General features: G+C 59.5%; 2 protein-coding genes and 1 non-coding gene across 4 annotated transcripts in view; 1 reads left to right on the forward strand and 2 right to left on the reverse strand.

Annotated features, from left to right (window-relative positions):
- The window catches only part of LHPP (phospholysine phosphohistidine inorganic pyrophosphate phosphatase), a 127,087-nt gene extending 122,527 nt beyond the window's left edge, over nucleotides 1-4,560 (forward strand). For both annotated transcript variants that reach the window (XM_055560913.1, XM_055560910.1), the window contains exon 7: nucleotides 3,609-4,560. In XM_055560913.1, the coding sequence (XP_055416888.1) occupies nucleotides 3,609-3,644 (36 nt within the window). In that variant the 3' untranslated portion in view covers nucleotides 3,645-4,560. The remainder of the gene's footprint in view (nucleotides 1-3,608) is intronic.
- Nucleotides 4,076-4,182, reverse strand: LOC129637145 (U6 spliceosomal RNA). The gene has a single exon (XR_008707355.1). It is a non-coding gene; the product is annotated as a U6 spliceosomal RNA (small nuclear RNA).
- Nucleotides 4,561-11,612: 7,052 nt separating the features above from the next.
- Nucleotides 11,613-26,386, reverse strand: part of FAM53B (family with sequence similarity 53 member B) — a 109,848-nt gene continuing 95,074 nt past the window's right edge. The window contains exon 5 of the mRNA XM_055560981.1: nucleotides 11,613-11,937. Coding sequence (XP_055416956.1) covers nucleotides 11,632-11,937 — 306 coding nt within the window. The 3' untranslated portion in view covers nucleotides 11,613-11,631. The remainder of the gene's footprint in view (nucleotides 11,938-26,386) is intronic.

The raw sequence follows: 26,386 nt of genomic DNA on the forward strand, positions 1-26,386 counted from the left end.
GGCCATGAATGCCCCTCCCTGAGGGGATGGGAAGGGAGGGGCCCTGGAGGGCAGACGGCCAGAGCCGGGGGCCCAAGAGCCTTTGCTGGGGAGGCCCAGGAGGCAGTGGCTTGAGGCTTGTGGGCTGTGTGTTCTGCGTTCTCTTCTTTTCACAAAGTTTTAAATATGTAGAAACTATTCTTATCTCAAGTGCTGTACAAAAACAGGCTGCTGGTAGGGTTTGATCCATGGGCCATAGAGAATAACCGCCACGATGGGAAATAGACACCTCTACATGTGAGTTTGGGCTTCCCAGGTGGCCAAGAATCCACCTGCCAACGCAGGAGGTGCAGGAGACATGGGTTCAATTCCTGGGTCGGGAAGATCCCCTGGAGGAGGAAATGACAACCCACTCCAGTATTCTTGCCTGGACAATCCCCGTGGACAGAGGAGCCTGGCGGGCCACAGTCCACGGGGCTGCAGAGTCGGGACACGACTGAAGCAACTGAGCATGCACACATGGAATATGCGACTTTACATGAGAATTTTTAATGACACTTTCAAGGTAAAAATACCTCAAGTGGGACCCTACGTGTGTTTACACACGTGTCAAGTGCACAGAACGTGAACAGTGCGATGCTCTTTCCCCCACGAGCCACCCCCGTGATCACCATCTGGGCCAAGGTCTAGAACACTGCCACCCCATCCCCCAAGAGGAAGCCGTCTTCTGGCCTCTGCCCGGGAGGCTGGCATTACCCACTCCGGAACTTGACATGAACAGGTCCTCTGGCCTGGATTCCTTGAGCCCAGCTTTTTCCACCCGCCGCGATGTCTGTGGGGGACAAAGCGTAGACCTGGCAGCCTGGGGGTAGCTCACCATGGGTGGTGTGTCCCGGGCCGTTCGGACATGTGCACGTACTACCCTGTTGATGGACATCTGTGCAGTTTCCACCTTTTTTTCTATTACGACCGAAGCCGCCGGAACATTCTAGCACATGATTTTGGTGGACACGCCGATGCCCTTTTGTTGTGTTGCCCGCCTAGAGTGGACTCGTGGCTCAAAAATCGGTGCCAACACCGTTGTCCAGGGTGTGTGCCACCTACAACTTTTCGACAGTTAACAAGCATGGATTTCAGTACCGACACGGGGTAATTTGGGTCTTAAATTCCCGTGTTCACTAGATGTTTGGGTCTGGCAAGAGCGAAATAATAATCCCTTAAATACCTCCACTGACGCAAGAGTTGCTGATCCTGCAGGCAAGGGTGAGGGTCCTTGTGTGCTTGTCACTCTTGAGAAGACCAGGAGCGATGCCCAATGCCTGCCGGCCCTGGCACCTGCAGGTGGCCTCTGCTTGGACTAGGCGCTGCCCACGGGGGCCTTGCTGGAGGGGTGGGAACATGTGTTCCCACGCACCTGGAGGCACCGGCACCCAGAATCAGGCCAGGAGTTGGAAGAACCGGGTCAGATCTGGGTCTGCCCTCCCTGCTGTGTGACCTCAAGCTAGTCTCTGAACCTCTCTGATCCCCCATTTTCTCACCCGCTTCCACTCCGGGGACAGAAGGAGAAGAGGATGGGAGATGGGTGAGGGCCGTGCCCGGGGGGCGGCGGGGGTCACTGCAGCAGGCAGAGAAGTGGCTCAGCCTGTACAAGAGGGTGGGCAAGTGAGCAGAGGCCCCGGGGAGGGGCACAGGGCAGAGTCAAAGGCGGGCCTCCTCAGTCATAAGGAGTATCCACACTTCCCGCTCCCACACCCCTGCCCCGCTCTCAGGCCTCAGCAGCCCTGGGCAGGAGGCCTCCAAGCCACCGGGCTGAAAGCTCTATGAAAGAAAATGTGCCTAGGACGCCCCTGACGGTCCAGAGGTTAGGACTCCGCAATGCCACTGTGGGGAGCATGGGTTCGATCCCTGGTCAGGGAGCTAGGATCCCACAAGCCACACAGTAACTCACCGCCCCCTCCAGCCCCTGCAAAAGGCACCTTTGCTCAGTTCAGTTCAGGTCAGTCACTCAGTCATGTCCGACTCTTTGCGACCCCATGGACTGCAGCATGCCAGGCCTCCCTGTCCATCACCAACTCCCAGAGCTTGCTCAAACTCATGTCCATTGAGTCGGTGATACCATCCAACCATCTCATCCTGTCCTCCCCTTCTCCTCCTGCCTTCAGTCTTTCCCAGCATCAGGGTCTTTTCCAATGAGCCAGCTGTTCGCATCAGGTAGCCAAAGTATTGGAGCTTCAGCTTCAACATCAGTCCTTCTAATGAATATTCAGCACTGATCTCCTTTAGGATGGACTGATTGGATCTCCTTGCAGTCCAAGGGACTCTCAAGAGTCTTCTCCAACACCACAGTTCAAAAGCATCAATTCTTTGGCACTCAGCTTTCTTTATGGTCCAACTCTCACATCCATACATGACCACTGGAAAAACCATAGCTTTGACTAGACAGACCTTTGTTGGCAAAGTAATGTCTACTTTTTAATGTGCTGTCTAGGTTGGTCATAAGTTTCCTTCCAAGGAGCAGTGCCTTTAATTCCACGGCCTTTGCTCAGGATGGCCATTTTAGGGTCAAGTGCTTTTTCAATATCAAAACTTTCCAAAGGGGCAACCTGACTTTTAGGATGTTGTCAGAACCCACTTCAGCCACTTCTTCCCGGGGGCGTCCGAGGTGGTGGCCCCGCTGCTGGGGTGGATGAGCTTTCATGCTTGCCTGGGGCGTTTGGCTCGGACTTTGGGGTGATGCCAGCGGCAGCCCCTCAGCGTGGGAAGCTGCACTGGGGTATCCCCCCCACCCCTGCCATCAATCTCCAACCCACGAGCAGTGGGGGTAGGGGGTGCCTTCCTGTCACCAGGGCCCCACACTCCAGTTGATAGCCCACCCTCTAGGCCACTCCCACAACTGTCAGGGCTCTGGGGGTCGTCCCCGGGAGCCCACCCCGAGTCCCTGCCCGCTCATGGGACCGAGGCTGAGCCCCATTAGTTCCCCTTCCCTTCTCACGTCTGCTGGGAGCCTGGCTCAGCCGCAGCCCCTGCACAGGGTCCCCTGCAGCCCTGTGGACACCTGCCCTCATCGTGTGGCCTCACTGCCCTTGTTCTCCGTGTCCAGCGGGGCCTCGGGGAATAGAGGAGGGCACAGATGCAGGGTTTGCGCGGTCCTCGCCCCCCAGATCTCAGCCGGAGAGCAGCTTTACGAGGAGCCTTCCTCTGCTGGGTGGTGCAGCCACTGGGGGTATGTGAGCCCCCCACCCACCCCGGGGTCTGGGTGGGAAACTCGGAGCAGGACGGAGCTCAGGGCCCCACTGTCCAGGGCATGATGCTTCTGCTGGCAGCATGGATGGAGCAGGGGCCAGCGGCCACTCTGCCACGGGGCTCTGAGCAAGCTGCCCACAGGAGGGGCTCAGGGAGGAGTCCAGGCAGAGGGAGGCCTGGGTGTTTCTGAGTGGGGGTGGCCGGGACTGGGGCAGGGGGAGGACAGGGACTGCACCAGCCAAGGCCAGCCTGGCCTGATGGGACGCAGAAGGGCCTGGAAACCTCCCGAGGGTGAGGCCGGGCCTGTGCTGGATGCTGGGAAGGCAGTGACCTCAGAGGGTCACCTAGGGGTTACTGACCGGCTAACCCTCCGTCCTGCCCTCCAGGCCCAGCGACGAGCACCATCCGGAAATCAAGGCTGATGGATACGTGGACAACCTCGCAGAGGCCGTGGACCTGCTGCTGCAACACGCGGACAAGTGACGGGCCTTCTGGGAGGCCCGCCTCCTGCCGCCCTGCCCCGTGCCCAGACCACCCAGGGTGCTGCCCTCCGCCCTGGAGAGGCAGGCAAGAGGGTGCCAGCCAGGCAGTTCTGGGCCCCTGAGCCACCAGTTCCTCCTCTGTCTCCCTCTATCGACCCTCTCCTCCCCTCACCCTCCCCAGACACATCTCCCAGCCTCCTGGGGGGAGTTTGATCCCCGCTGATGGCCCATCCCATCTGTTTGTCCCTCTGGAAGTCGAGAGGTGGGCAGACTTGTTGAATGCCCACACCCACCCTCCATTCACACCACATCCTTTAAATGTGCTACCTGATTGGACTCAGGCGTTTGCCCACTGTCTTTTTTTTTTTTTTTTCAATATGGAACGCTTCACGAATTTGCGTATCATCCTTGCGCAGGGGCCATGCTAATCTTCTCTGTATCGTTCCAATTTTAGTATATGTGCTGCCGAAGCAAGCACTGCCCACTGTCTTTTAGTGAACAGTCCCTGCGCTTTAGGGAAGCACCTGGAGGAAGCGGGGGTCTCCCGGGCACCGTCCTTGTAGGCAGAGCTGAGCCAGCCTCCCCGGGACAGCCCAGCGGCTCCGGCCCCCACCCGGTGTCAGAGTGGGCACTCAGTGCTCCCCGTGCACCTCCCAAACCATGCAGCCCCTCTCCCCATCCCATCCCCTCCGGAGCCAAAACAGAGTGGCTCCCAGGGCCGCCCTGTGGTGCTTCAGCGTGAGAACTCTAACCTCTGGATGCCAGGTTGTAGATGGAGGGTACCTGCTAGAGCCTTAACTGTTGACTTGTCACCCCCAGGAAATTAATGGTGAAATAAACTCCGCCCTGACCTGCAGTGACTCAGGCTCTAACTGCTCGGGGGCTGGGAGGACCGTCACTGATCCCACCCTGGACTTGAACCCCTACACGTCAGAGGGCCCGCGCCCCGAGACACCTCGCCTGCCTCAAGCCCTTCATTCAGCAGAGCGGGGGGAACACTGAGGCCCCATGGGGACCAGGTGGACGGGGCAAGCATGGGCCTCCAGTCAGGGTGGTGAGCTGCAGGCTTTCTGAATTCACCCACTGCCCCGGTTTCAGGTTTCAGAATCAGTCAGCAGGTCGGATAACTTGATTGCTCTGTTTCTCCCCAAATCCACCCAGAAGCCACTGACAGATCTTGGGAGACTTCTCATAAAAGAACTCATGAGTCCTCCAGAACAGGACTCCCATGAAACAAAGGCAGGTGAGGATAAAACGTTCTGCCTGAATCCGAGTCCCCTGGCCTGTTAAATCAGGATTAGAAAGATGGTGCTGGGTCTTCTCATGGAAATCAGAGGTAACTGGTTAGGCTCATGGTGTTGGCTTGCAACAGAGGCAGGGCGTTTGGCCTATCAGCTGGAAAATAGGCAGATGCCCTGCCCCTGGAGGGGGTCCCCTAATCCCAGCTCTTTAGGCGATGAGCTGGGTGCTGTAGGCAGGCACGAGGTGGCTGCAATTCGCCGGGGCTCGGAGGGTGACTGAGGGAGCAGGCCCGCAGCCTCCCATTCGGCTTGTTCCCTTTTTTCATCTTGCCCTTTTCGTGGGCCACCCTTGCCCACTGTCCTCGGCAGGGGCCTGCAGCCAGGGTAATGGGGCTCTGGAGGAAGGTGGCTGGTGGTTCCTGCTGCCCAGGAGTGGGACGCAGAGGGTGTCAGACGAACAGCAGGTGTAGACCCCTGCTTTGGGCAGAGAACATACCACCTCCCGCCCCGAGCTGTGGGTTCAGCAAAGTGGACACTGTTACCTCCCCCTTTTACAGGTAAGGAAACTGAGGTGCTCGAATCAAAGTCTGACTGCATCCCAGGCCCTTTCTGGTCCTTTCCACAGTCCCTCCATGGGGGGTGGCCTGTGGTGGACCCGGTGGCTGTGACTTCCCAGGCGAGGGGTGCCCTGGCGTCCTCCCCCTGGAGATGTAGTGTCTTTCAGGATGGAGGTCCAGCCCTACTCTGGGGACGCCGTGTACCGCCTGAGCCTCAGCCACTTTGTGTGTGTGTGCTCAGTTGCTCACTCGTAGTGCCCAACTCTTTGCAACCCCTGGACTTTGCAACCCCAGGCTCCTCTGTCCATGGGATTCTCCAGGCAAGAATACTGGAGTGGGTTGCCATTCCCTTCGCCAGAGGATCTTCCTGACCCAGGGATTGAACCCAGGTCTCCCACATTGCAGGCAGATTCTTTACCAGCTGAGCCACCAGTGAAGTCCAAGACCCTGATGCTGGGAAAGTTTGAGGGCAGGAGGAGAAGGGGACGACAGAGGACGAGATGGTTGGATGGCATCACCAACTCAGTGGACGTGAGTTTGAGTAAGCTCTGGGAGTTGGTGATGGACAGGGAGGCCTGGCGTGCTGCAGTCCATGGGATCGCAAAGAGTCAGACATGACTGAGTGTCTGACTCAGTCATGAACTGAACAGACAGTAAAGAATCTACCTGCAATGCAGGAAATCCAAGTTCCATCCCTGGGTCAGGAAGATCCCCTGGAGTCAGAAATGGCAACCCACTCCAGTATTCTTGCCTGGGAAATCCCATGGACAGAGGAGCCTGGTAGGCTCCAGTCCATGGGGTCGCAAACAGACACGACTGAGCAATTAACACGTAAGATGATAAAAGCAACATGTGTCATTGTAGGAACATCAACAGAAAAGTTCAGACAGGAACCAGAGCCTCTTGGAGTCTGACCGCTGTTAACATTTGTGTGCATTTCCTTCCACCTCGCTCCACGTGAAGATAAATGTTTGAACAGTTGGGATCGCACCATACGTGGAGGGTGGTCCTGGGGTTCTTTTGGGTGTTGATTCTTTCACTTACGCCCCAGGAGTGTTACAAGCCCTGTCTGCACGTGAGGAGGCTGCTCAGAGGCAGCCTACGTCCTGGTGGCCCATGGATGGTGCCCCTGTTGGCTGCGGGTGGCCCTCAGTTGGGCCGGACCCAACGGCAGGGCATTTGAGCTGCAAGCCCCAGAGCTTGTGCTTGAGGCAGTGTCCCCTGCTGCCCCTGCCCCTGCCGAGGCACCAAGGGGGCTGCTGAGCTGGGATGTGCTGAAGCCAGATCCAAGCCCTGCCATGGACGTAGCCTGAGGTGGGCGAGTAAGGAGCTATTAAGGCCGTAGCCATCCAGGGCCACTCTGGGGGAGCCTCCTCTGCCAGTCATGGGGAGCATGAGGCAGGGTCTCTGGGCCCCTGGCCTTGGGGCTAACAAGGCTGCCAGGGGAGGGCATGGGGCTCCTCCCACCCCCAGCCTTGCCTCACCTGCTTCGTGAACTGCACGTTCATGGGCCTATTTGAAAAAGGAAGAGCTGCTAAACAGAAAACAAGGCGAGTCTGGGTGGGGTGCTCTGGTGGCCCATTCCCAGGGTTGGGGGGCGTCCTTAGGACCTAAGAGATCTCTAGCCATAGCCTCTGTGGTCAGAGGACGTGGGCCAACCCTGGCTTCTTAGAAATTACACACGCCTCCGTAAATTTGTCCCCAAGGCTGCAAGCATCATGGTCTCCTGAGCTTGGTGAGCAAAGGGTCCGTGACTTGGGGGCCAGGCACAGGAGCCCACTCTGGGCTGAGCTGTGTGCGCTGCTGACCCCTCGGCACGAGCGGTGCAGACCTGAGCTGTGCGTCCTCTGCGGGGCAGGGAGGGCCCAGCCTGTGTACCCTGGTGGGCAGGTGGCCCTGCACCCGGCAGGACTTTCAGGCCAGGCCCTTTATAGCATCAGGGCCGTGTGGCCTGGCCTGGGTGCTGCTGGGGGCTGAGCTGACATGCTCACGACGGCTCTGTGACAAGCAGGTCCCTCAGTGCTCCTAACTTGGGGATTACAGGGGGGTAGGGTACCTGGCTCCTGGCTGGAGCGAGGAGCAGAAGTCCTCCGCCCAGAACACACATGCACTCTAATGACTGCCCCGGAGCCGGGGGCCCCCTGGATCACAGCTGTGGCCATGGCCAGCCCTCCCGTCAGTCACTCACAGCCTCCTGCACCGGTAGATTTTTAGAGTGCTGAGATGTCAGCTCTCCCCCCACTTTACAGATCTGACCCTGGGGCTTGGAGGGGACAGAAAGGCCCCAGGCTCTGCCTGTGCCAGCCCAGAGCAGAGGTGCAACCCTCCGATCCGTCACCCCCAACCCCCCAACAGAAAGCACACAGCCGGCTCACAGCAGCTGGGTACTGAACCAGGAAGCTTTATTTACACAGTAAAAGTAACAAGCAGATTCCTGAGAGACTAGAGCGGCCCTAGTGCAAGACAGTTGTGGCCTGCGCAGAGGGCAGGCTGCGGTGGGTGGCAGTGGGGGGCAGACCCAGCGCCATCCCTGCACAGCGCTTCACCCGGGCAGGGGCCGGGCCTGACGTGGCCCGTTTTCCGGCCACCACGCTTCCTGAAGCTCCAGGGCACCGATGGGAGCTGCTGGGAAAGCGCACGTGACCCCAGAGACGGCCAGCCCACGGGCACCCGCGCCCGGGACGTGGGCCCCCACACTGGGACACAGTTTCTTTGCCAAGGAGACTATGCTAGAAGATTGGACTATTCTAGCTAGGTATAAGATTTCTGCTGTGGTCTGGGATTTTTTTTTAGTTAAATCCTTTTCTCTTCTCTTTAAAGAGGCGCCAGTGGGAGGGGTCCGGCCACCTTGAGCCTGCAGCAAGCGGCGGCACCATCGCCTACATGGAGGCGCTGTCCTGGCTGGGTTGCTGCCCCCAGAGCCGGGGCGTGGGGACCGCTTGCACCCCAGGCTGTGGGATCTGACACAGTCATCGTGTGGATGACCTGCCTCCAGGCCAGGGTGCATGAAACTCGAGCCCGCGGTGGGGCGTCTGTCCAGGGCGTGGGCTGGAGGCTCGGGCAGCACCAGCCAGGGTGTGGAAACGCACAGGCTGCCCCTCCCCCACCTTGCTCTGGGGCCCCCTGTGGACAATGGGTTTTGTTTCCTTTCTAAGGTGGACTCTGCATTTTAAAATTTCTTTCAGCGTATACAAATTCACAAAAACTTTTCCTGCTACAAAAATTTTGTTGAAAAGTAAGGCTTTCTGAGAGTGAAAATCCTCACGAGCTCTCCAGGGGCCTGGGAGTCGTGTCTGCCCGCGGGTGCTGCACTGGCCGTGGCCTCCACCGCGAGTAAGGCAAGAGGGTATGCGGTAATGTAAACGCTGAGGCTGCCGCCCCGATGCCCAGCCCGGCCCCACGGGCAGCGGCCTCTGTTAGTCGGCGGCTTTAGTGGGGGTGCCCCAACAGGAAGCCCCCACACCCTTCAAATGCGCGACCCTGCTGTTGTCCTTCTGGGCCCCCGGGCAGGCAGACAGCCTGGCACAGCCCTCCCTCCTGGCTCTGAACTTCCCCCGTTCCCCCTTACAGGCAGGAGTTCATGGGCTGCACGAGGCAGAGTCCCGGCAGAAGTGAGGTTTGGGGCTGGGGAGGAGGCACCAGCTGGCCTGCTGCCCCCTAGGGACACCCCCCACCCCAGGGTGGTCAGAGAGAGTCTCCCTTCAAGACCAGGAGTCCTGGTGCCGGGGAAGCAGAGCCCAGAGACGGGCCTCAGGCAGCACCTTCTATAGACAGATGGGGACTGCTCTCTTTGATGGGAAGACGGACATGAAGCCACCCCACAGCTGCCTCTTTCTCTGAGGGGTCACTGGTCATCCTCTCCCCTCCTTGCTGCTGTCTTGGGCTTGGGTGGGGAGCTTCTGTGGGAGCACGAACAGCCAAGAGAGGGCTGAGGAGGCTGGGAAGGGCCAAACCCTGCCCTGGGCTGCAAGCCCTTCTGCCTCATGGGTCCCAGGAGCAGCCTGCAGGGAGATGGGGCGGGTGGGGCCACGGCTCGTCCTTCCCTGCCACCAGGCCTGAGAAGGGGTGGGGGGTGGCTGGCAGGGTCCGAGGGGGCCACGCGCACTACAGCCCTGTGACACCCACCACTGCATGCCTCCCTTCCCGGCCCGGAGGAAGGGCGTCCAGGGGAAGGGCTGCTGTCCAGGGCGCATGCCCGCTGTGGCCACTCGGTGTGGGTCAGGTATCATGCCTCCCACCCAGGCTCCCTGAGGCCAGGGGGCGCTGGCACGTACTCTCCTGTCCATGCACCTGCTGCTGGACGCCCCCGGGTCCCCTGGATGGGCTCAAAGACAACGAGCCGCCTGGTCTGGCTCCCCAGGGGAGCTGTGCCCTTTGGCGGGACCTGCCCAGTGCCCAAACGCCCACGATGCTCTATAACCTGCGGCTTCTGACACCATCTCAGGGGGGCAGGGTGGCGGGTCATGGAGTTGGGGTTTTCTGCAAGCATCTTAAACAGCTGATTTTTAAGAAGAGCCAACTCTAAATGAGAACTTGAGCCACCGCACTTCGGATGTCCAGAAGTAAAGGTTTAAGTCACGTTTCCCCAAACCTGGTCTCTCTTCAGAGGAAAGAGAAAGAACCATGTGCCCTCAGCCCTTGCAAGCACTGAGGGCTCTGCCGTCAGCAGAAGGTGAGTGGGACCAAAGGGATCCCCGGAGCGCCTCTGTCGCGTGGCAGCGGACTGCAGGGGACACGTGGATGGACTGAGCCTTGTGGGAAAAGGAGCCGCTTTGCTCATAAGCTGACCCCCACTGCTGTTGTCTGCAGAAGACGCCGAGCTGCTGACAGCTGGATTCCAGGGGAGCCAGAGCCCCATGGGGCATGTCTGCAAAGCGGGGCTGAGGAGGAGCGGTCTGGGAGAGAAGCCTCAAGGAGTTGGGGCTCCTCGTGGACCTGGGGCGGCTCTGCTGGGGCACCGGGAGCCAGGAAGGGCATGTGGGCACCCCATTCTGTGCTTGTGGTTGGGGCGGTAGCAGGGAGGTGGCACCCCCCCAAACCCCCCCAACCAACAAGGCTGTGCTTGGTAGATGTCCGGGCCCAGAATGGCCGACAGGCACCCCCTAGTCCTGGAACATGCCCAGGACCTGGGTCTGCGCACCTGCACAGGGCCCTTGTCCCTGAGGACGCTTTCAAAAGGCCGCCCTTCTCTGGGGACGTCTCTCCACTCACCCATGTCTACTGAGCTCACTGCTCAGTGGCAGGGCATCGTGGACAGCGGCTGCCAGCTGCTGACCCTGCCAACTTCAGCCCCCAGCCCCAGAGCAGCAAAGAGTCTGGAGCTGGGACCTCCACACCATGGGAGGGGCTCACGCCTCTGCCTTCTCAGCCAACGGAGCCACCAGATGTCTACCCAACTGGACGGGCCTCTAACAAGCAACCCCCAACACCCCGAGGTGTTCCCTGGACCCTGGGAGTCCACCCGGCACGCAGGGCCCCATCGCCCACACCTGGAATTAAGGCCAAACGGTTCTGGTGTTAACGACCGAGGAAGCCTCCCCCGCCTTCCCGAGCCTGAACGGGAGACCTGGGAGAGAAGGCACGGAATACACACTCGAGGGGAGGAGGGCGCGGCAGGGCTGGCCCCCCGACCCAAACCTGAGAGTGGGAGGGCGGGTGGGCCCGTGATGCCAGCATGCGGACCTCAGGCGGAAACCCGGGCTGGGGGTGGAAACCCCAGCCCTGCACAGACGCCGAGAGACTGCCCAGTGGGCAAGGCTGGGGTGCCGTGCCCATCGATGTGCCACAAGTGGAAGGGGGGCAAGAGACCGAGACTGAGAAGCTTCCATCCCGGCCCCCGCGGTTCCGTGGACCGTGGCTGCCGTGCTGGTGAAAGGCTGAGATGCTGCACTGCGGGGCGGGGAGTGGGGGGCGGCCCGGACCCCCGCAGGCGGGACAGCATCTCCGGGAGGCGGTGGGCTCGCTCCTGGGCCCTGATGCCCGCCTCCCAGGAAGCTCGGATCAGGCCCAGCGGTGGGGCTCCCCGGAGGGCCCGCCACCGCACCTGGGGGGTGAGCTGGAGGAGGCCCCTCGATTCGAACGAGCCCTCCCACCCCCTGCCCCCCGCCCCCACCCAGGGCCTGCAGCCCCTCAGTTGTTCTCTATCTGCTCAATGTCCAGCTCGCCGTCCAGGGAGCAGGGGCTGCTGCGGGTCCTGCGGTCCCGCCAGGCTGTGCCCGGCTCCTCGCAGCATGGCTCCTCCCGGCAGGCCAGCGGGTCGTCCAGGGAGGAGGGCAGAGGCTCAGGGACCGGGGTCCCGGCGGGCGTCCTGCCCCCTGCGCTGGAGGCCGAGTGCAGGGCGGCCCAGGACCTGGTGTGCAGGGCGAAGGGGCTGTGGGCGCTCCGGTCCTCCGTCCCTGTGTTCAGGCAGCTGAGACTGCTGAAGGTCTGACAGTTCTGTGGGGAAGACAGACACAGGTCACAAGGGGTCGCAGTCCCGCAGAATCCAAGGACCGAACGCCCCACCCAGCCCGGCCAAGACCCCTGGGGGGCTACATGGTGGTGGGCCCACCAGGCGATGGAATGCCCTCCCCAACATCGGCAAGGACAGAGGGGCTGTTGGTTAACTCATGAAGAACCACCCCTGGCCGGTGAACACCATGTTAATCAAGAGACACAAATGTAGTTGAGTGAGTGACTGAAGTCACTCAGTCATGTCCAAGTCTTTGCAACCCCATGCACTGTAGCCCACCGGGCTCCTCCATCCATGGGATTCTCCAGGCAAGAGTACTGGAGTGGGTTGCCATTTCCTTCTTCAGGGGATCTCCCCGACCTAGGGATTGAACCCAGGTCTCCCGCATTGTAGGCAGACGCTTTACCGTCTGAACCACCAGGGAAGCCTCAAAATGCAGTTATTTGTCTACAAACTGGCAAAGAGCACAAACTTTCTAACATCCAGTTCTGGGGGGACTGGGGGTGGTGGTGGTGCAGTAGGGAGGGTGTTGGGGGCAGGCTCAGAGGCCTTCACGCACAACCTTCCTGCAAAACCGAAGTGGCAGGTTCACCTCTAGGATTTTTATCGCAAGAAAACAGTTCGGACGCAGCAACACAAATGTGCCTCATCACACTGTTACAGTGGAAAGAAGGGAGTGACCCAGCATCATTCCCCGTGATGCTGGTTCCGTAAAGCATGTCTTTTCAGGCCGAGGGAGGCTCTTGAGCCGTTGGAAGAACACAGCAGGAACGGGCCCACTGATGTAGAGGGAGAAGCCGCCAGGCCGCGCTGGCGCTCAGAGTGGACGCGGGGGCCCACGCCACCTTCTCACCGTGGTGGGGACGGGACATGGGCGGGGTGGGGGTGGGTGGGTGGGCTTGACGTTCTCGTGGTGCACAGTTCCACACGGGGCCCTGGGCTCCCGGGCCCTCGGGTGGTGGGTGTCTCAGCCCCGCTGGGGGCGGGGCAGGGCTCACAGCTGGGGGCCATGGGCAGACCCCCCACCCCCAGCCACGCTTAGGCCTCAGCGGCCGCCTCAGGCCTAAGAAGATCCCTACCTGTCCCTCAGGGCCATCTGAGGCCCCAGCAAGAGCCAAGAGCTCTGCGCCCGCCAAGCCCTGCCTCTGTGAATGTGGCCGGCCTGAAGGAGGCAGCCTAGGGCCCGCCGGCGGCAGCCACAACCTGGACGCGACCCCACGCACTCACAAGAGGGGGCAGCCGGCACTGTGCACAAGTGGGTCCAGCTACAGGCCTGCTTCCACGACTGAGCGCGAGGCCCGGGCAGGACAGAAGCAGCCCAGCCCCTTCCCAGGGACGAGACAGAAAGGGAGGAGCGTTGGAGGCAGCGGCTGGGGGGATCCGGGCTATGGGAGGTGGGAACGCGGGCAGCACCGCCTGCCCACCGACGCCGAGGCCACAGGCCCGTCCCCGAGGGCCCTGGTCCGTTTGTGACGGCAGTGTTTATGTGTCGCTTTGAAATAAAGACGACCACTGGCTGTCACGGCGCACGAGCTGCTGAAGCAGTCTGGGCAAATGGAAAAGAAAAGGCGCTCTCTCTGGAGGGAGGTGGCGGGGCCTGCCGTGCGCACTTTCCTTGTTCCTGCCTGCACCGTGGAGGAACCCATTCTCATGGGTCTGCTTGTCCTGGAATCTTTTGATTAACTGAGGAAGGCAGGCTGGGGGTTGAGGGGGGTGCTGGGGGGATTGAGGAGAGAAGAGCCAGGCCACCCATTAGACCTGAGATGCTGGCCCTGACTGCAGCAGGAGCCAGCCTAGGGGCGCGGAGCCCCTGCTGGGCCACGTAGGGCTCAGAGGGCCCAAGTCCTCACTGGGCACGCTTGCTCTGCTGCTGGGAGACAGCTCCTCATGCAAAGTGGCCCCCGAGACCCTTCATGTCCCCAGGGTCAGAACGCAAACCTGGGTGGGGATAAGCCCCAGCTGGGAGGCCCCTGAGGCCTCTCCACCTCCCGGCCACCCTCTGGACAGGCCTAGACCTGAGCCGGGACAAGAGGAGAACTGGGTGGGGGGCAGAAGGGAGGAAAGATGGCCCAGCCCAGGCAGGGGCATCAAACCCCAGACTCAGCAGGGAGGCCTAGGAGGGAGGCCCCGGGAAGCCAGATCTAAACCCCTGCATGGCCAGATGGTCTCTCGCCCTGTAGACGTGGCGGAGTGGAAGGAGTGGCGGTGCATAGCCATGTGAGTCCAGTTACAGACAGTGGCGTCCGGTGTGAGCCCGGTGTGCTGCGAATGGGCCACAGGTGAGGCTGAGATCCTGGGGCTTGCAGCCCTGGGGGAACGGCCATAATGTTCCCCTCCATGTGCAGGACCTGAGCGGCCTCCCTGCTTCCTGGGAGCTGTACCACGAGAACAGGGTCTTCCGGAACTCCTCCCGAGCATCCTGCCTGCCAAGCAGACTGACCCCAGGTGCTGACGAAGGTGTGTGTGTTGAGGGGGGCGCCTGCCTTCACGGCAGCCGTGACGGCACGTCTGGGCACAAATCGTGTTATGCAGCGGCCACGCCAGCAGCAGGGTGCTGCGGACCCCGGTTTGCTGGGGCCTTTCTGAGATGTGGCTTCTGCCTTGAGTGTGCCCGGGAGAGGACTGAGGTCAGAGAGGCTGCCGTTACAGTCCTAGGTTCTGCCACACACAGGCCTGACAACTTCAGACAAGACCCTCCCACCTCTGGGCCATGGCCCCCCCAACCAACGAGGGGTGGGCCAAGGGCACCAGCCCCCTCCCCGCCCCTGTTCTGGCTGTCTGGAATAACTGGGTCGTTTCTGCTCTGAGGCAGGACAAGAAGCTGCCAGGTTTGGTTGGTGACTGTTGTCACAGCAAACCCCGGGACGCCCCTGGCCCCACCTTCTGCAAGTCCTCAAAGGCACCTCCTCCTTGGCCACAAGGCCAGTGTCACCTTGAAAACACTGTTGACTCAAAACTCAGCTGTTGCAGCCACGGTGAAAACCAAGACCCCTCTGCAGAGTGTCCCAGCGGTGGCACGGCCCACCTGCCGGGGAGGAATGTGGCCGTCACAATGGGGCAGCTGTGTGTCCCGCCCAGGTTCCAAGCCAGCAGAGCCCGTGCTATGCCAACATCCAGGGTGTGGCGCTGTGCCTGCCAGGCTCTGGGGGCCGGGTCCCACCCCGCCTCTCCTGGCAGCTCACACTCCCCGAGACCTCCGCACCCACGGGAGAATGCTACACGGGCTTGCCGGAGGCCTGGGCGCCCCTCTGGGGAAAGCGGCAAAGCTGAGGACAAGTTCAAAGCACCGTGTGAACACATCATTCCAGCGTGAAGTGGTTGCTCGGGGACAGACCCCCTACGCCAAACTCTGTTCTCTTGAAACCCAGCCCTAGCCCCAGGGCTGGGCCGCCTACTTGGGCACAGGCCTGCCCAGGTAACAGAACTCAGAGAGGACCATCCATGTGGCCTCAGGCTAGAGGCTGGAGATACTCGTCAGCACCCCAGCCCGAGAGTCTGGAGTGACTTTGGAGTAGGGCCCTGAAAGTCCAGCTGCTTCCATCAGACCTGCCATATCGCAGGGTCTATCCAGCCGCGTCGCAGCCCACACACCTATCCAATCTCCCCAAGGCTCTGCAGTCAGGAGCAAGGGCCCCCTTCTCCTGTGCGGATCTTTGCTGGTATCCCCCTGGGAACTCCAGGCAGCCCTCACTGCAGGCAGAGGCCCACCAGACCTGGGTGGGGGAGAGCACCCCCTGGCACTTGCAGCCACACCCAGCCCCAAGTGCCCACCCTGCCAAGGGGCGAAGAGCTCATAGCCCCTCACCAGCTCAGGGCAACTCTGCCTTGAGCTACCAGCTGAAAACCAAACCCCACCTTGGGAGACTCACCCGAACTCAACAGACTCAGCCCCATCTCCCTGTGCATGCCTCCCGCCCCCGACCCTGCCCAGCAGCAGGCTGTGAGCTCCATCCTGTCCCCAGGGGCCAGGGATCCCTGTGCCAGCCTGCGGCAGTGTGGGCCCAAGAGCAAGGTGGGCCAAGGGGGTGCCGTGGCCTGAAGCAGACAGTGCCCTGAGGAGAACCGACTGTTTTCCTCACTCCTGGTTTCTTAGGCCCCAACTTGCCCTTGAACCTCTGGAACCAGGAAGGCCTCAGGAGTACGGTACATGTGGCCCCAGGGAGGAGCAGCGGATGGGGTCAGAGAACCCGGACCTGAGTCTGGAGTTGCCTTGTTTGCTCCAGAAATGGAACAGTCCTTGCCGGCCTGACTGCTGGGCCTTCACAAGGGTCCTACCAGAAAAGGGATGAGACGGGGGGGCTCCTGGCATCCCCCTCGACTATGGAAGCCCGCTCCCTAGTGCCAACGTGCTGGCTGGCACAGCCCCAGCCCCCCTGGGCCCATCCTCCTGAGGCAGACCCCCGGCCAGTGACGGGCTGACGTGGGTCCCGGAGCAGCCCCGGACCGGGGTTGGGGGTGGGGGGTCCAACCCCAGGTGCTCTTCACACGACGGTGCTCCCCGGAGTTGGGCTGCGGCCGGCCTGGCTGCTTCCTGCACTTCCTACAGGTTCCTCCCAGGAGCCGCAGGGTCTCCGGGACCAGATTCTGCACTCCAGCCCCGCTTCCATGGAACCGACCTCAGACGGGAGGTCAAAGCGCTCTGCTCTCCACGGCTCACCCACAGTGCTGTTCCTTCCAAACAGGAATGCGCGAAGGCAGCCCGTGAGGTCCACGGGTCGGGACTGCCGGGGAGGAGCGGCCGCGGGGAGGGGCCCTGTCTTCGGGGCAGCCCGCGTCCTCACCCCGGGCCCCGGGTGAAACGTCCTCTCTGCGCCATGCTGGGATGGGACCCGGGTCCCCCAAGGCACACGGCACTTCCCCCTGCTCAGACAGCAGGGTGACAGCGCCCAACTCCCCTCTCCCGCACCGGCCTTCCAGCCTGGCACGTTTGCTTTTTCCTGATGCCAGCTTCTGGTCATCTAACTTCCTAGATCGCTTTGTGTGACTGATCTTGAGGGAACCGCCTCAAAAACAGGGGCATCCCAACAAGCCCGACCAGCCAGTCAGTTTGGCCAGACCAGGTCCCCGCCTGGCCGGGGCTCCTGGAGCTTCGGGGGCCCCTCTGCTGGAGCTGCTGGGCTCGGGTGCTGGCAGAGTCCGGGCATTTCCTCCCCAAACAGACGCCTTCTCCAGAGCAGAATCTCCAAGTGTCGGGAAAACACCAGGCCGTGAGGATGGCTAGCGGCCTGGAAATTTTCTAAGTCTCGTTTATGCTGGAGGCTGGCATAGTGACAACCAAGGCGGTGGTGAGGCGTGTGGTTTCCTGGGGTGGTGCTGTGTTTTTGTTTTTAATTATCTCAGATAAGAGAAAAAAAAAAGACACTGGCTTACTTGGGGCCTATCATTAATCCATCTTTGGTAAATCTGAATTTTGCATGAAGGCTGGACTGTCACTTACAGGAAGCCTGGGAGCCCAACGACGGGTCAGGTGGTGGGGCTGCCCCAGGTCAGAGCTGTAGGTCTGGCTGGAGGTGGCCTGGGGCAGTGGGCACGGCCGGCCCCTCACTCCCGGCTTCTCATCTCCGGGCTCAGGATGCAGAGCCCAGCACCACTTCCTGCTCATTGGGCCTAGTCTGTCCCTGTCACACTCACCTACGGGACCCCCGTGAGAGGCAGCCCCCTCGAGCCCGGACTGCTCCCTTGCCCTCGGGAGTATGGGAAACGCCAGCCATGCAGCCCAGATAGGGAGGCCCCGGGGAGCACCTGGACACTCAAAAGTTCTTCCCAGACCACGGGCTCTAGAATCAGGCAGCTGGGGCTGGGCAGGGACTATCTGTGAGGGTGCACGGATGGCCCTGGCAGTTACTGGGAAGCCCGGACTTCCTGGGTCATTTCCCGGGTTTCCCTCTGCAGAGGTCAAGAAACGTCTCCTGAGCACCCAAGCCCTGCAGGCTCTTCTTCGTCCACTAGAGCCCAGTCTGCATCGTCCCTCCAGGAGCCAGGCTGAGCCCAGTGGACCCTGCTGGGCCCCCATGGCCCTGACCCGCGCTCCACCGCCTGGCTTGGGGGCTAGGTCATGGAAGGTGTGAGAGCAGCCTGGTAGGATAGGAAGGAAGGACCCGCGGGGTTGGCCCCCGGGGGCTCAGCTTGTGCGTCCGCGCAAACTGGAGGTCGTGTCCTCCGAGCGGTAGCCGGCCCTATAGGGTCTGGAGCCCACACAGGAGCACCCCATACCCAGGCCACACTGTGGTGAAGGCCGTTTCTACACCAGCTCCCTGGGGCGGGGGGGCAGATGGCCTGCCTGCACAGAGGTGCAGACGCTGACGCCAAGCAGCTCACAACTGGGAAATGAAGCATTCTGCGGTGTGTATTCCAGCCAGCACACACTCAGGACAGGACTTGTGAAACCACCTCGCTCTCAGCTTGGTGTGGAGAGGATTCTTCGCCTGACTAAAGTCAAGAGATCTTTCCAAAGCACACAGGACACTGGCGGGGGGAGCTGAGGCCAATGTGCGGCGGGGACGCTCGGGGACTCCAGGGGCGGCCTCTGCCCAGGATGCAGGGGCACTGAAGGTGGGGCCAAAGTCCAGAGCAGATGGTGGGCCTCCAGGCCCCCGCGGCCACACCAACGCACAGGGTGACCTGAGTGCAGAGTGCCGGGGCCGGCTCAGCCCTGCTCCAGGAGCTCCATGTCTGCCCCCTCCCATCTCAATAGAGGCTGGTTCTCAAGTTTTTAAACTGAAAATTAAAACAGGTGAGAATAATCAGGAAGCCTCGGTGAACAACAATTAGGCGAGACCAGTCCCACCAGTTCCGATATTGGCTTCCAGAGAAAGGCGAGGCTTTCTGGGAAAATGAACAGATTACCAATCAGCCTAGCAGCCTCACCTGCAGATTAGGTGAACTGAGGCTGGGAGAAGCGAAGAGACCCCAGGTGGCACAGCACACAACAGTCACAGAATTGTCTGGAGGGTTCATTACATTGAGACCACGTAGGAAGCCAAGGTGGCGCTTGGCAAACCTTGATCTCCCCCGTCCCTCCTCTGCCCACTGCGCTGTGTTCAGGCTGAGGGAGGGGGCATGGCTCTCTGTGGACAGTACTGTATGACCAAGGCATCAGGGGTCAGCACTGTATGGCCAAGGGGTCAGGGGGCTCGGCTTTGGGAACAGAATCTATAATACAGATGGTCAAACCCACTGCCCTTTTTAACCAAAACTTGCTTTCAGAATTCCGCAAGAAGACCTGCCAGTTACACAAAAGGTGAAAATCCCTAGGAATAAAAATGCAAGAATTGGCGAGAGAAATAGGAAGAAAACTTCATAGAATGTAACAGTGGACTTGAACAAATAGACATCCTGTCTTGTGGACAGAAGACTCGACCTCAAAAAGGTGTGAATTCTCCCCAAGTTATTTCATAAATCTAACACAATCTCAACCTGCAATGTCAACAGCAGTCCTCGACCCCCGCCTCCAGTCTCAGAGTAAGCAGATTCTCGAGTTTTTAACTGAAAAATAAACAGGTGAGAATGATCAGGAAGCTTCTGTGAAGAACAATTAGGACAGCCTAGTCCTGTGCTGTGCTTAATTACTCAGTGGTGTCCCCACTCTTTGCAACCCCATGGACTGTAGCCCACCAGGCTTCTCTGTCCATGGGATTCTCCAGGCCAGAATACTGGAGTGGGTAGCCTTTCCCTTCTCTGGGGGATCTTCCTGACCCAGGGATTCAACTGAGGTCTCTCCTGCATTGCAGGTGGATTCTTTACCAGCTGAGCTACCAGGGAAACCCTGAGACTAGTCCTACCAGATGCTAAAACTTGCTGCAGAGCCTCAATAATTAGGAGTATATTACTGCGTGAAGACAGAGAGACTAATGCAATAGAGAATGTTCTGAAATAGCCCCAGGTTCAGTTCAGTTCAGTCGCTCAGTCGTGTCCGACTCCCTACGACCCCATGAATCACAGCATGCCAGGCCTCCCTGCTGCTGCTAAGTCACTTCAGTCGTGTCCGACTCTGTGCGACCCCATAAACGGCAGCCCACCAGGCTCCCCCGTCCCTGGGATTCTCCAGGCAAGAATACTGGAGTGGGTTGCCATTTCCTTCTCCAATGCATGAAAGTGAAAAGTTAAGTCGCTCAGTCGCGTCCGAGTCTTAGCGACCCCATGGACTGCAGCCTACCAGCCTCCTCTGTCCATGGGATTTTCCAGGCAAGAGTACTGGAGTGGGGTGCCATTGCCTTCTCCACCAGGCCTCCCTGTCCATCACCAACTCCCGGAGTTCACTCAGACTCACGTCCATCGAGTTGGCGATGCCATCCAGCCATCTCATCCTCTGTCGTCCCCTTCTCCTCCTGCCCCCAATCCCTCCCAGCACCAGGGTCTTTTCCAATGAATCAACTCTTCGCATGAGGTGGCCAAAGTACTGGAGTTTCAGCTTTAGCATCAGTCCTTCCTTTAGAATGGACTGGTTAGCATGTCATAAAGATGGAATCTCAAAGCAGAGAGGAAAAGATGGAATTTTCAATAGCGGGTATTGAGACCAATGAGTAGACATATTAAAAAAGAGAAAAAAAGGCTGGCTCCATATTCAGACTATATACAGGATGAACTCCACATAGACCAAATATTGCAACATAAAACCATAAAAACACTAAAAGGAAATACAGGAGAATTCTTTTATAGTCTTGGGATAGAAAGGCCTTTCTAAAACCCAAAATTCAGATCCATAAAAGAAATAATAAATTTGATAAAAATGTATACATGTCAAAAAACACCAAAGGCGCTGGTGGGAATGTAAGATGGTGTACGCGCTTTGGAACAGAGACTGACAGCTTCTGAAAATGTTAAAGCACAGAGTTACAGGACACAGCAGTTGCACCCCAGGTATATAGCCAAGAAAAATGAAGACACATGCCCGTACAAAAACGCGCCCATCAGTGTCCACAGCGGTGTTACTCATAACATCCAAAAAGAGGAAACCACCCCAATGTCCCGTCAACTAGCAGCTGGATAAATAAAATGTGGTGGGAGTATTTTTCAGTCATAAAAAGGAATGAAGCACTGACACACGCTCCAGCAGGAATGAACTTTGAAGTCACCACGTTGCTTGGGGAAAGAAGCCGGTCAACCAGAGATGGCGTTTCTGTATGATCCCATTTATATGAAAGACCCACAACAGGCAGATCCAGGAAGAGCAGAAAGCAGATTAGTGGGGGGCTGAGGGTGAACAGCGACTGGCAGTGGGGGTGAGGCTGCTCTGGGGGGTGAGGAAGCTGTCCTAACACCGACTGTGCCGAGGGCTGCACAAAAACCGCTAAGGTCGTTGGCTACGAATGGGCGAACGGTATAATGTGAATTATACCCCAATAAAGCTGCTCAAGAATGTCAAAAGACAAAGAACAAATCAGAAACAAACATTTGCAGTTCACAGCACATGCAAACGGAGAAGGCAATGGCACTCCACTCCAGTACTCTCGCCTGGAAAATCCCACGGGCGGAGGAGCCTGGTGGGCTGCAGTCCATGGGGTCGCTACGAGTTGGACATGACTGAACGACTTCACTTTCACGTTTCATTTTCATGCACTGGAGAAGGAAATGGCAACCCACTCCAGTGTTCTTGCCTTGAGAATCCCAGGGATGGGGGAGCCTGGTGGGCTGTCGTCTATGGGGTCACACAGAGTTGGACACGACTGAAGTGACTTGCTTAGCAGCAGCAGCACATGCAAAACCAACCTCTCTAATGGACACTTGGAGCTTTCCCTGGTGGCTCAGAAGGTAAAGTATCTGCCTGCAATGCAGGAAACCCAGGTTCAGTCCCTGGGTTGGGAAGATCCCCTGGACAAGGAAATGGCAACCCACTCCAGTATTCCTGCCTGGAGACGCCCATGGACAGAGGAGCCTGGTGGGCTACAGTCCATGGGCTTGCCAAGAGTCGGACACGCCTGAAGCGAATAACACGCTACTGTACAATCAAGAAACAGAGCAACACCTCCATTTTCTTTTAAGGGCACATGAATACAGTGCAGAACACACGAGTGACCTTTAACTATAAGATGTTCAACTGACTAGAAAAATGCAAACTAAAATGACACGGAGAAACCATGTTTTCACCTCTCTGGTTGGCAAAACCCACATGTGAGCAGGATCTGCTGGGGCGGCGGTGGGGAAATGGACCACCTGCAGCATCGTCGGGGAGCATGGCCCCCTCGGCGTCACCTGGGCAACAGGCTCCGGGACGAGGAGTGTGCATGTGGGGTGCGCCCACAGAGGATACACCTGCACACGCCTGTAAGGACCCGGGCAACGCTGAGAAGAATGCTTGCGGCCCCGGGGGTCCACAGCCGGGGTCTGGGAAAAAGAAAGTGGGGCAGAGCCACACAACAGACCCTCCTGTGCTGGAAAAAGGCAGCCAACAGCTGGGCTGTGACTCAGAAACACTTCCAGGGTCTATGATTTAAGACAGCGAGGTGCAGAAGGCTAGATGTCAGCCTGCCGAATTCTGTACAAGAAAGGAGAATGAAACAAGAACGTTATTATTTGCTGGTACTTGCATAAAGGAATTCTGGAAGGATCACAAGAAACAAACAAGGAGTTAACCTGAGGCCACGGGGGATGGGAGTGAGACTTCCCTTGTGTATTGTTTTAATTTCTGAACGTGTGAAAATACCATCAAAAAATAAAATACGTGTGTGCTTATATTACAGAGGAAGGGACACTCTAAATTAGGAATGAAGAAGAAGGATGACTCACAGGCAAATCTTACTGAAACGGTCACTCTGATTTTCAAAAAAAAAAGACCCTCCCCACGGCCGCAACAATCTCCATCTTAAATCATTTTAACGTTTCTCCACCAAAGTTCTTTTCGACTTTCCTCTCTTATTGGCAGGAATGAGGCTTATGCATTACCAAAAAACAGTACTTTGTGCAGATGAAAAAAAACAAAACAAAACCCTACAGGGTTCCTACACTTAATAATCACCAAATTAAATCTGAGTCTCTCACAAGCACAAGACGGGAACACATGGGGAAGGCCGCCCCTTGAGTGGCAAACGGCCCACACATGTGCCAGCCATCTGCACGTGGGCAGTCAGCCGTGCGGGCCTTTGCCCGGGGCTGGTAGGCGCGCTCACAGACGCAGGCCGGGGGAACCCCTTGGAAAATATCTCGTTGTTCTAGAGGTTTGCAGGGCTCCCCGCCTGCCTGGAGGGGGCCTGGCCTGGGGGGCTCCTCTCGCTCTGTGGGAGAACACTGCCCGGCTTTGTGGGTGACCCCAGGCCGTGGCTGGGGCAGCTTTGTGCCCCAAACCCAGCTTTCCCTGGACAAGGCCCGTCTCTTAGCCTGCGCCAGCCTTGTCCAAGTGGGCCAGTGCCGGCCATTCAGAGCGGCTGCCCAGCCCTGCCTGGGGCGGGAAGGAAGCTGCTTGTCTATCAGAAGTGGTCTGAGGGCAGCAGCCCCCCAGGGCCCGCGAGAGCCTGGGTCCCCAGGGAGGGTTAGGACACACGCCGAGGATGGACGTGTGGGCCAGGGGTCCGGAGCTGCAACGCGTGTGAACATGGAACCCCCCACCCCCCCGCCACCTGTCATCATATATCCACACCTGGCAAAGAGATGAGAAGCACAGATTAAGTTCAAAGTGTCCGATTCGGCTGCATTTCCTTTCTGTTTGGTGGGGGAGAGGGGAGGCGCTCTTCGAGATCTCCTCCTCAACGATAAAACATAAATCATAAAGAAAGGCAGGCAAACCCTGCGGAAACACAACTGGCCGGTTTCTCTGCTCCAACAGGCCTCGGCGTGGAAAACTCCAGAAGCGAGCCGCCCCCATGCCCTCTACAGACTGGACCAAGCGCCCCCCTCCCGCTGGAAGGACCCCCAGAGGATGCCCTGGGCTCACACTCCCACCCTCTCTGGTTTGGTTCTGCCCCTCTTCCAAGCTCTGCAGCTCCAGGCCCCTGGCCCCCGACTTCAGGAAGGACAGTGTCCGAGCAGGATCCAGGGGCCACCTGCATAGCCAGGATCCACCCCACACCACGGGCTCCGGCGGTGTCTGCACTGACACCAATGGCCCTGGAGGAAGGCTGGACTTCACGGCAACAGCCACGCGGCACTGACTCCCAGCTAGCGGGCCCAGGCCAGAGGCCGCGGAGGAAAACGAAACGCATGCCCCGTGTCTGCAAGGCCAAATATTGGAAAATCCAAATGAAACCTGCTACCGTCGGGCTGAACTCCAGGCAAACCTGAGGCCAGGAGAGCCTACGCTGACCACCTTAGGGTTGTCCCAGCACCCCTCAATTCCAGGAAGCCAGGACCCCAGCTGGTCCCAGACACCACCATTCATTTGCCGCACACTCAGCACCCGTGGGTCGCCAGGCTGGGAGGGCAGGCTCGGGGAATGGGGTGGCTGCAGGCCCCCAGGGAGGGGGTTTGTCCCCGCTGACCAGACCATCCACTTGGCACCCTGGCCTGCCCACGTCCCTGAGCCGGGCACAGCAGGGCTGCTGGGAAGAGGTCCCAGAAGGCCAGGAGACAGTGTCTGATTGCCTTTGCTTCTAACAGCATCAGGTGGGGGCTCCCCGGCCAAACCTAGAGGGGCACCTCACGGGCCACAGAGCTGGCCACGTCACAAGCCACAAGGCCCACTCCCTTGCTCTGTGACCAGGTCTAAGGTCAGGGTTCAAGGGCAATCCTCCACCCCTGGAGGCACCATGCCTATGAGGGATGCTGAGCCCCACCTGGGGCGTCGAACACAGGCTCTGGGTGCAGTGCCAGCCTGAAAAAGGAAGGAGACGACGGGCAAGCCCCAAGGGCTGTGTGGCGTCCAGGACGCCCCCGAGGGGTGTGGACACCTGGCTCCAGCCTATCGCACACTGGGCGTGTCCTGGGGAGGTCCTTGGCCCGTGTTCACAATGAGAGAGGCATTGGTCCTACGTGAACCTGGCTGTCCCTGCCCTGCCCATTCAGGCCAACTGGGTGCGCTAAGCTCTCCCGGGGGTGCCCCCCACCTCAGTCAGGATCGCCCCGCTGGAGAAACCTCTCTCTCCCCTCACCTCCCAGCTAACACACCCTCCCCCCACCACAAAGCCCAAGTGGAGCCGCCCGGCCCCCACCCACGGGCTGGCGGACAGCGTTCTGGGGGGGCTCGGCCAGGGAACAAGTCTGCTCGCTGCGTCCCTGATGCCTGCACGGGAACAAGGGCGGAGGCTGAATGGAGGGCTCAGAAGGGTCACCCACGTGCAGTGGATTCCCACCTTGGCCACGATGACTGCCGTTCCCCGGGGGCCTCCTTGTGCAACCTGAGCTGCTCTTCCCAGTTTGCAAAATGGAGAAATACAGCTGCTCACGTGGGGCGGTGACGGGGCTCAAGCGAGACACCACAGGGCCTGGCTCCGTGGGACGCCCCCGACAGCTCTTCGCGGTGCCCAGGTACACCAGGACGGGGGTGGGGCAGAGGGCTGGCCCTGGCCCCGGGGTTCGGGCAGGGGTGGGAGACGGACAGCCATTCACCCACCTCCATCCGGCCTGGAAGTGATCCGGGAGTGCAGAGCTCCCAGGCGTGCTGGGAAACGCGAGGCCGCGCTGGCCCGTCCCGGGTACTGGGGCCTCACGGGGGTGAGGGCAGGAGGCGGCCGGTGGGGCTCAGCCAGCGTGTCCCAGCGTGCCCGGCGCAGGGCAGGTGGCCACGGACATGCCTGCTGGCAGCGGGCACAGCAGGACATTCCTGGGCACATTCCGCCTCTGTGGGCCCGGCCGCCCCTTCCCACAGAGCCCGGGCTGAGTGGCAGGGACGCTGTGTGGGCCCCTGGTGCTCCCGAGCCCCTGGAGGCCCCGCCAGAGGACCGCCTGTCTTGGGAGCTTTGTCTCACAGGCAGACAGGACGCTTAGTTACGGGAAGGGTCGGGGGGAGACTCACCCTGGGCTCTTGCCCACCAGGCACCTTTCCTAGGATGGCCTGTCCTCCCACCCGTGTAAGTCATGTCTCTCCAGTCATATCCGTCACTGCAGCAGGGCAGGGCTGGCATGTCGGCGGGGCCTGGGCGCCAGGATGGGAGCCCAGCACACGGCCAGGAGCCCTGGAATCCCAGCTCTGCCCAGTGCCCCAGGCTGAGCTGCAGTCTCACCCCCTTGGGAGCCCAACGCCAACCGTGCGGAAGATCCAGCTTGGGGCCTCAGTGAACCCACAGAACGCACTCCCCCCTCAGAGGCCAGAATGTAAGCTAGGGAAGGGCTGGCCAGGGCGGGTCCCTGTCTCTTTGCTTTTCCCAGGGACACACCTCAATACAACTGTGAATTTCCCCATGGGCTTATTTTCTTCCTTTTCTATTTTTTCCCTTTTGTTAATCACTGTTTCATTGTTGGATGGGACATGCAAACTCAGCACAGGCATCTCAAAGCCTCTTGAAGCCCTCGATGTCCAAGCGAACACACCTGAGGGGAACGCCCTGGCCCCGCAGGGTGAACCTC

The sequence above is a fragment of the Bubalus kerabau genome, chromosome 22 (assembly GCF_029407905.1).
Source record: "Bubalus kerabau isolate K-KA32 ecotype Philippines breed swamp buffalo chromosome 22, PCC_UOA_SB_1v2, whole genome shotgun sequence".
NCBI lineage: Eukaryota > Metazoa > Chordata > Mammalia > Artiodactyla > Bovidae > Bubalus > Bubalus kerabau.